The 10,147-nt window shown below is 41.3% G+C and overlaps 1 protein-coding gene across 2 annotated transcripts in view; it reads left to right on the forward strand.

The window, feature by feature from the left end:
* OGDH (oxoglutarate dehydrogenase) overlaps window positions 1-10,147 on the forward strand; it is a 90,709-nt gene that overhangs the window by 8,403 nt on the left and 72,159 nt on the right. The window contains exon 2 of one of the 2 annotated variants that reach the window (XM_023517739.1): window positions 8,528-8,776. In XM_023517739.1, the coding sequence (XP_023373507.1) occupies window positions 8,555-8,776 (222 nt within the window). In that variant the 5' untranslated portion in view covers window positions 8,528-8,554. Of the gene's footprint in view, window positions 1-8,526; window positions 8,777-10,147 lie in introns of those variants that run through there. The other variant, XM_012809972.2, reaches the window with a different exon arrangement.

Raw genomic sequence — 10,147 nt, forward strand, 5'->3', positions numbered from 1 at the left:
CTTGAGCCCAGGAGTTGGAGGTTGCTGTGAGCTGTAATGCCACGGCACTCTACCCAGGGGGACAGCTTGAGGCTCTGTCTCAAAAAAAAAAAAAGTAATCTTCACTACCTCCCTATCCCTCAGCTTAGGTTTTATGAGGGGTCATTAGTGAAAGGTGTTAAATTCTTTGAGATTCTGAGCCGATAAAGGAGGATTGATACCATACACTCTCTACGTATGTTTTTTGTATCATTGCTAAAACTAAAATTAATCGCAGGCATGAAATAGCATCCATAGATAGATGCTATCTCATAGCAAGCAGCAAGCATTGTATTCATGATTCATCATGAGTCCAAAACCAAAAAAAAAAAAGAAAGAAAGAAAATGGAAAATATTTTCAAAATGAGTTATCCTTTTAAATGGTTGCCAGCCAGTACTCATGGGTAGTGATCAGTTAATGTGATGCATGCTTTTTTCCCCCTCAAAGACCCATTTGCTGAGAAACTGTGCAGGCTGTTTTTGCTAGATCTTGCTTTGTAATTACCCTTTGCTTAACCTATGTTATGTTGATAAGTGTCTGTTGTTGGTTTATTTACCCCATTCTGTTTATAGAGACTTAAGGATGTCTATGGGGCATGGTGCCCCACTCGGGAAATTCTGGGCACAGACTTTAAAGGGTTCATATTTCAGATAAAATCATACTTAAGTATATAATTTCCTAAGAGCAGGGTATTTAACACTGAAAAACAAATTTTCCTTTGGTTTTTACTTTTTTTCTTTTTACATCTTATTTTTTCCAAATGTGTAGATTTATTCTTGCATGTTGAAATTGATTTGATGGTTATAGCTTCTATCATTTTGTGTATCTTATTGATGATAGGCTCAGTTTTTCCTCAGACCTAATTTTTAAAAAAACTTTATTGAGATATAATTCACATGCCCTAAAGTTCATTCATTTAAATTATACATGTGATGCACCAGGGCTGGTGGGTTCGAACCCAGCCCTGGCCTGCTTAAAAATAAATAAATAAATAAATAAATAGTACATGTGAAGCTAGCTGCCTGTCAGGATCAACTGCTAGTAAAAAAAAAATACATGTATATATATAAAAGAAACATTCAACAGCTGAATGTTTTTGAGCGTATTAGAGTATTGTGAAATTATCAGCACAATCGAGTTTTAGAATATTTTCATCCCCCCAAAAAAGCCCCAACATTTATTGAGAAGGGTAACTCATCTTTCCCTCTTCCCTTGTTGCAGCCCCACGTAACCACCAATCCTGTTCCTTTTTCTCCTCAAGGCAGGCCATGGAAACTAAAAGTAGACTGAGATCTTCCTTTACCTTTCTTGGAACTGGCAATAAATAGTCTGTGTCTAACTGTAGATCGTAAGACCCCCCATTTCAGAAGGGGTCCTGCTTCATACTAAGAAGGAAGGAATGCTGCAGAGAGGCTAAGAAGAATCTGGACGGGACTCACTAGGTTGTCCCACCCAATCTATTGATATTAGATCATACTCCAATCACATTTCTACATGGTTGCTCATGCTTTAATCATACCTTTCCAGTGAAATTTCCATAAAAGGGTGCTTCTGGGTAGCTTGAGCATGTGGAGATTCTTGGAGGGTGGTATTCCCAGAAAGGGTCCCTTCCCACACCTCTCCTTACGCCTCTCTTCATCTGTGTCCTTTGTAATACTTGTTCTTATGAGCCGTAAATGTGTTTCCTTGAGTTCTGTGAGCCATCTTAGCAAATTCATTGAACCCAAGGAAGGGATTATGAGATCCAGGATTTCTAGCTGGTTGGTCAGAAGCACAGGTAAACAACTTGGGGCTTACAATTGACATTGGAAGTAGGGGGCAGTCTTGTAGGGTTACTGTGGTATCTGATGCTATCTCCAGGTAGATGGTGTCGGAATTAAATTGGAGGATACCTGGCTGCTCTCTGCTGCAGAACTGATTGCTTATTGGTGAGGAGAAATCTCGAATGTTTGGTAAGAGAGGTCTTCTGTATTGACTTACGTTAGAGCTGAGGAAAAATACTTTTGTTTTTTTCTACATGAGGACTTAAGTTATGAATGGAATCACAATATGGGTGTTTGGTGTCTGACTTCTTTCACAGAGCATAATGTTTTCAGGGTTCATCCATATTGTAGCATATGTCAGTACCTCTTTTTTTTTAATTTCTGACCTCATTTGTTTTCATTGCAGAATACTTTTACGTTGTGTGAATATACTATATTTTATTTATCCATTCATCAGCTAATGGACATTTGGGTTGTTGTTTCCACTTCTTGGCTTTTATGAATGAAGCTGCTATCAACATTTGTGTGCACTTTTGTGTATGGGCATAGATTTTACTTTTCTTGGTTATATACCTAGGGGTAGAATTGATGGGTCATGTGGTAATTCTGTATTTACCTATTTGAGTAACTGTCAGACTTGTTTTCTTCTGTGGCTGCACCATTTTACATTCACATCAGAAATGTATGAGGGTTCCAATTTCTCCACATCTTTGCATCTTTGTCAGTTCTTGTTATTTTATTTATTTTATTTTATTGAGACAGAGTTTTGCTCTGTTGCCTGGACTAGACTAGAGTGCCATGGCCTCAGCCTAGCTCACAGCAACCTCAGCTTCTGGACCAGCCTGACCAAGAATGAGACCCTATCTCTACTAAAAATAAAAAAATCATCTGCGCATCGTGGTGGGCGCCGTGGTGGATGCCTCTATAGTACCAACTGCTTGGGAAGCTGAGGCAAGAGGATTACTTGAGCCCAAGAGTTTGAGGTTGCTGTGAGCTATGATGACACTATGGCACTCTTTCTCAAAACAAAACAAAAAATGCTTTGCATATCTTACAGCTTGAGCTCTTCTTCTTCTTCTTTTTTTTTTGTAGAGACAGAATCTCACTGTCACTGTCCGTAGTGCCTTGGCGTCACACCCCTCACAGCAACCTCCAACTCCTGGGCTTAAGCGATTCTCTTGCCTCAGCCTCCCAAGTAGCTGGGACTGCAGGCACCTGCCACAACGCCCAGCTATTTTTTTGTTGTAGTTTGTCTGGGGCCGGGTTTAAACCCGCCACCCTTGGTATATGGGGCCAGCGCACTACCCAGTGAGCCACGGGTGCCGCCCTTCTTCTTTTTTTTTTTTTTTTTTAGACAAATTCTCACTGTGTTGCCCAGGCTGGAGTGCAGTGGCACTATCATAGTTCTCTGCAGCCTTGAACTCCTGGGCTCAAGTAATCCTCTTGTTTCTGCCTCCTAAAGTTGCTGGGATTACAGGTGTGAGCCACCATCCCCAGTGAGTTTTTACATCTAAGTCTTTGATCCATTTTGAGTTAATTTTTGTACATGATTGTGCAGTAGCAGTCCTACTTTATTCTTTTGCAACATCAGATAAAAAGATAATTCTTTCCCTACTACATGGATAGAAATAGAATAGGAATATTCTATTTCAATTAGAAATATTGTTTTAAGCCAAAAATCAAAACACTTGGAGTTTTTAATAGCTCAAAGTTTTCATGGAAAGTATTTAAACAATTGAATGTCTCTACCAAATTATGTGTTTTTATTTATTTATTTATTTATTTTTTGGTAGAGACAGAGTCTCACTTTATTGCCCTCAGTAGAGTGCTGTGGCGTCACACAGCTCACAGCAACCTCCAACTCCTGGGCTTAGGCGATTCTCTCACCTCAGCCTCCCAAGCAACGGGGACTACAGGTGCCCGCCTCAACACCCAGCTATTTTTTTGTTGCAGTTTGGCTGAAGCTGGGTTTGAACCTACCACCCTTGGTATATGGGGCTGGCACCCTACCCACTGAGCCACAGGTGCCGCCCTGATGAGTTATTCTTAAAGTTCACTTAGTGAACATTGGTAAAGTGGAACACCGTTGACAGGGGTGAGGGGGAGGAAGGGGTGGGGTTCTTAATTAAAAATTTGGTCTGTATGGAGCAACAAAAATTTTCATAGAACGCAAAAATAGTACTGTAATATATATTTTTAAAATTTCAACATAAGTACAATTTACAAATATAAATACATTAAAAGAAAATTATGTATAGGGTGGTGCCTGTGGCTCAAAGGAGTAGGACACCGGCCCCATATGCTGAAGGTGGCAGGTTCAAACCCAGCCCTGGCCAAAAAAAAAAAAAAAAAAAAAATTATGTATAGTATTATTTTATTCTTTGGCATATTTCTCATTTGAGTGAATTTTTTTTTAGTAGATTGCTGTCATTGTTTAAAAGGTCATGAAATTTTTCACAAGAATTTGTTAAATTATATTTCACACATAAAATGGCTTTCAAAGTCTCAACACTTAATTGTGATTTTTCTGATGTCCACACTTTATTTACCGTAGAACAAAAAACACATTCAGTCACAGCATTAGTTCCTGGTAAGGACAGCGCATATCCCACAATTTTTAGTGCATTATTGTATAGCACATGGTTTGTTTCAAAATCATGAAATATTTCTAACCATTTGTTCTCTATTGTGATTTTAGCTGATGCCCAAGATTTAACCTTTTCCTTATCAATATATTAGTCGTAAGTGTCACTTTTAAGGCCAGCGCTAGACTTTTTGCTGCCACTATAAAATATAAATAATAAGAGTACCATCTGCTAAATTCATGAAATAAATTACTTACCTAAATTATCTGAATAGCTGATTTGTTGACATCACTTGTTTAACTAGCACTAGCACGCAGTACAATGTGTATCGTCTGAGAGACAGTTACAAAATGTTTTCGTGGTTGCCAATGCCAAAAAATGCCATTAAGTCCAAACAGTGGTGGTCAAATTCTAACAATTAATCAACAATGCAAACAGTTCTCGATAATCAGTTCTCAACAATTATTTGTTATTATTAAAGTTTAACATTATAAAATTAACAAAAATAATATAAAATTCATATCCTGGCGAAATAGCCACATGGCAGTGTTGGGACCAGAATTGCCACGGAGAGACCACCACACACATGTAAAGACAAAAAGTGCTTTATTTTGCAAGCATATGCCTGGGCCACTCTTCCCTTCAGCATGACTAGGAAGGGTGACCCCCTAGTGAAGTGAGCTGAGGTTTTTAAAGTGCATAGAGGAATTTCATTAGGTGTTTTGTCGGCTGGGCTGCTATTGGCTGAGCTGTTTATGGTTAGGGACCCTGGGGAGGGGTGGCCTACTTGTTTGTTCCAGACAGTTTGGCTCCTTCTGAGCTAATTGTTCTTGCCTAGAAGTGAGGGAGGAAGCCGGTCTTCTTCTGATTCCGATTCTACCTGGGTGACCTTGCCCAGGAGGAGAGTAGGGAGTTTACATTAGCCTTTTCATTCCCAAATGGAGTTACATTAACCTTTTCAGCAGCTGAAAACCGTACATTCCCTTCCCATTCTCCCGCCCTTCACCCTTCCCTAGCTTGTCATGCATTCTTTCCAAAAATCGGGACTTTTTAAAAATGCCACAGAACGTGGGACAAATTGTTAAAAATTGGGACTGTCCCGCCAAAAGTGGGACATCTGGTCACCTTATTCTTATGACATCATATAAGAGAAAAAGGTTAAGGATGGGCTTTTTAGCAGAGATGCAAATGTAAGTTAGTGTCTGCTCTGTGGATCTGTCAGAGGATGAATAGTACACAGCTCTTCTGGCCTTCCCTGGGTTCAGGGGAGATGTGGAGCTGTCTGTTCTCTTGGTCACACTTCATTCTCCACGGCTCCTCAAAGGTGGCTGAGTACCAGAGGTGGCAGGCAGAGCCCAGCCCGAGGCCCTGCCCCAGCTTTTCCTCACTATTCCTTCCTAGTACCACAGGGTTCTGGCTCTTCTCATCAGTCTTTCCTTTTGTGGATCCTTCCTGCCCTGATGAATTATCTTAAGGGAAGTTTGAAAATTTGTAACTATCCTGGTAACTATGCTGGGCAGCACTAAACTATTTGTCAGATTCAGTGACTGCAGATAACTGATTATCAGTATTTACTAAACAGCATCATATTGGAAGGACCACTTTGGGAAGAACAGATAAAATGGGCATTTTATGCCTGTTAATTGGGCTATTGTAGCAACTGAATAAAAATAGTTAATGAAGTACTACTGTTGTATTCTGGGAGAAAAATTCAACTCAGGTTCAATTGGATGTTTTCGTGCTACCTAGATAATGCCATCAGAGGAAAAAAAAATGAATTCCTTTGGACCTGTATAATAAAAAATTAGCATCAAATGCAGCAGCGGTAGTATTTTTGCCATCAATGTTAGTGTTCTTTGTCTGACTTAAATTTATTAGTAGAAAAATTTGGAATACAGATGAAATTATAATTAATTATAGATGAATTTTAGTTAATTACTAAATTAACTTAAAATTTGATTTCTAGGCTTGGTGCCTGTAGCTCAGTGGCTAGGGTGCCAGCCACGTACATTGGAGCTCACGGGTTCAAATCCAGCCCAGGCCTGTCAAATAACAATGGCAACTACAGTCAGAAAATAGCTTGGTGTTGTGGTGGGCTCCTGTAGTCCCAGCTACTTGGGAGGCTGAGGCAAGAGAATCTCTTACACCCAAGAGTTTGATGTTGGCTCAGCGCCTATAGCTCAACCGGCTAAGGCGCCAGCCACGTACACCTAAGGTGGCGGGTTCAAATCCCCAGCCCGGACCTGCCAAACAACAATGACGGCTGCAACCAAAAAATAGCCGGGCGTTGTGGCGGGCGCCTGTGGTCCCAGCTACTTGGGAGGCGGAGGCAGGAGACTCGCTTGAACCCAGGAGTTGGAGGTTGCTGTGAGCTGTAATGCCACGGCACTCTACCCAGGGGGACAGCTTGAGGCTCTGTCTCAAAAAAAAAAGTTTGATGTTGCTGTGAGCAGTGATGCCAGGGCAATCTGCTGAGGGCAATAGCTTGAGACTCTGTCCCATCCCCACCCCCCAAAAAGCTTGATTTCTAAAGGAAAAGAAAACCCAGGGGCTAAAATTCCATTCTGTAGTTATACCCAGAATATATTGCTTGTTTACCTTAATTTATAAAGAACAAGTTTTTGATTCTTGTTTAGTTTGTTTTTAAAGAATGTTCTTTTTTTTCCTCTTGTGCTGACCTATCTTTTCTCTTCAGAAGAGAACTCAGGATATCTGACCCCTCTGTCAGTCTCTCTTACGTGTATTCTGAACATATTGGGCCAAGAGGAAGGTTCTAATGAGCATAACAGAAATTGGAGCTATTTGTGAAGTAGAAGTGCTGGTGCCTACCTTATGGGGAGTGTGTGGGTTTGGACAGGAGTTATTGAACAACTGCTCTGTGTGCTCTTCTTTTCAACCTTGGTGGAACCCATGTGTTCTCTTGGTCACACTTCATTTCCCATGGTTCCTCAAAGGGGGCTGAGTACCAGAGGCTGCCCGCAGGACCCTGGCTGAGGCCCCACCCCAGCTTTCCTCATTATTCCTTCCTAGCACCACAGGGTTCTGGCTTTTCCCATCTGTGTCTTTCCTTTTGTGGGTCCTTCCTGCCCTGAGATGCTCCCAGCTGAAGGAGCCTGTCTGTCCTCAGGAAGTTTGTTGGCATATTCTGTGCCTCTCAGGTACTTGATGCTTTCTCTGTAATATTTTTTATTTTTGTTTCTCCTCTGCTCAAGGGTAAGTTATTTTAGGGTAAGCAAGGTATTTTTTTTTCTTTTTCTTTTCTTTTCTTTTTTTTTTTTGAGACAGAGTCTCACTATGTTGCTCTTGATAGAGTGCTGTGGCTCCACAGCTCACAGCAACCTCAAACTCTTGGGCTTAGGTGATTCTTTTGCCTCAGCCTCCCAAGTAGCTGGGACTACAGACACCCACCACAACGTCCAGCTATATTTTGTTATAGCTGTCGTTGTTGTTTAGCTGGCCCAGGCCAGGTTTGAACCTGCCGGTCTCAGGATATATGGCTGTGCTATAGGTGCCAAACCAAGAAGGTATTTTTCTAATTTCTTTGTATTGTCTAGGATACCGTGAGTACAGCAGGTGCTTAGTGGTTTCTGGTTAAATTAGAAAATGCTTTTTTCATTCTGTAATTAATCCTAATCCTGAATTATCCTTCCCACCTTTTTCATAATTGTTTTATATGATATAAACAAAGAACATTATATGTGTATAATAGTCTTACCCATTAAACTAGATTTTAAATTTTTTTTTTTTTTTTTTTTTTTATAGAGACAGGTTCTTGCTGTGTTGCTGAGGCTGGTCTCAAGCTCCTGTTTTCAAGCAGTCTTCCACGTGGCCTCCCAAAGTGCTGGGGTTACAGGCATGAGACACCATACTTAGCCTTGATTTAAACATTTAGTGAAGATAGTAACGTTTGGCCTTTGTGCACCTACCTTCTGTGGATTAGCAGAGGCATCCTGTCATTTTCACATAGTCAGGGCTCTCTCATACTCTCAGACACATAACTTAGTAATATCTAGCAGGTAGCATGGTATTGAGAATGCATCTATAGACTAGAATCTTTCTCTTTTGCAGTCAGAGTTGAGCAAGTTTTTTTTTATTTTTCTAGTAGCATTATCTCCTGTAATACTCTTTTTAACAAACTTTCTTTATTTTTTTTCATACAGGCAGTGGTGAAAGACTTCAGGACAAAAATGTTTCATTTAAGGACTTGTGCTGCTAAGTTGAGGCCATTGACGGCTTCCCAGACTGTTAAGACATTTTCACAAAACAGACCACCAGCAGCTAGGACATTTCAACAGATTCGGTGCTATTCTGCACCTGTTGCTGCCGAGCCCTTTTTGAGTGGGACTAGTTCAAACTATGTGGAAGAGATGTACTGTGCTTGGCTGGAAAACCCCAAAAGTGTACATAAGGTAAGGCTCGCAGGGCTGTGGGTCCACCTCATGTTGGTGTGTCAGTTGAAGCCAGCTATCTGCCAGGTAAGTGCAAGCATCCTGAAGAGTTGGCAGGCAGGAAGGCAGCTGGAGCTCCCCACCAACCCACCAAGTCTTCTGCATCAGACCCAGTGTGGCCACAGCAGAAACCACAGTCACCTTGTTTGGTGTCCAGCAACGGACAGAATGCTTGACCCTGCAAGGATGTTAAGGGAGCACGCTTGTGACTCTATAGGAGCTACCCAAGAGCTGCTTTGGGATAAAGCTTCTGAAGAAAGAAAGAATGAACGAACAAATGAGCGTGGAAGAGAATGGAACTCAAAAAGCTCCTCTGTCCTAACTCTCCCAAGCAGACACTTTTATATGTGACATGCATTGAAGTCACCTCATGTGATTTCTGTATAAATGGACTTACCTATTTTTCTCCTGTTTCTTATTTCTCTTGTTACGTATAAGGGTGCTTCTGAACACTTTCTTCACACGTTTGATGATAGAAGTCATGCCTACTGATGGAATTTCTTCTCTTCGTTTTGGCCAATGAATATTTATAAGTTTTGATAACTATTTCTTAACTTTTAGGGCTGACAGCTAGCCTAATGCAGGAGTTGGGAAGGCAGTATAAGACAGTAAGAAGAGGGTAGATCCCAGAGTTCCTGATTTCCTGTGCCTTATCTATAGGGTTGTTGTAGGAATTAAATGACATAGTACAGGCAGGGTGCATAGCATCTGTGCAGCGCATGCTCTGCTGACATCTCTTATCCTCATTGTGAATTTGGCCTTTGTCATACTCTTGAATCTTGGGGTCTTATCACCAAAAGGCTTCCATTAGGCCCCTGTGAATAAACTTTACCTATGGGCCCAGCATTTTTTGCTTGTAGTTGTCGTCATTTGGCAGGCCTGGGCTGGATTCAAACCCGCCAGCTCCAGTGTATGTGGCTGACACCCTAGCCAGTGAGCTACAAGTGCCAAGCCTGTGTGGACATTTTTTGAGGTAAATGGCACATGACTTCTGTCAGATTTGCAAAGGCATCTGTGACACACACAAGGTTAGAATCCACTCCTTGGAGATAGTTCACTTTATTTGTGCTTTTGTTTAGAAGACATAATTTAAGTAGCGATAATAAAATTAGACATGCTAGGTGGGGTGCAGTGGCTCATGCCTGTAATCCTAGCCCTGTGGGAGACTGAGGGAGGAGGATCTGTTAAGGTCAGGAGTTCAAGACCATCCGGAGCAGGAGGGAGACCTCCATCTCTGCTTTAAAAAATGGAAAAATGGGCTCAGCGCCTATAGCTCAACGGGCTAAGGCGCCAGCCACATACACCTAAGGTGGCAGGTTCGAATCCCCAGCC

This window comes from Otolemur garnettii, unplaced genomic scaffold (genome assembly GCF_000181295.1).
Source record: "Otolemur garnettii isolate 467f Iridium unplaced genomic scaffold, OtoGar3 scaffold00119, whole genome shotgun sequence".
In the NCBI taxonomy this organism is placed as follows: domain Eukaryota; kingdom Metazoa; phylum Chordata; class Mammalia; order Primates; family Galagidae; genus Otolemur; species Otolemur garnettii.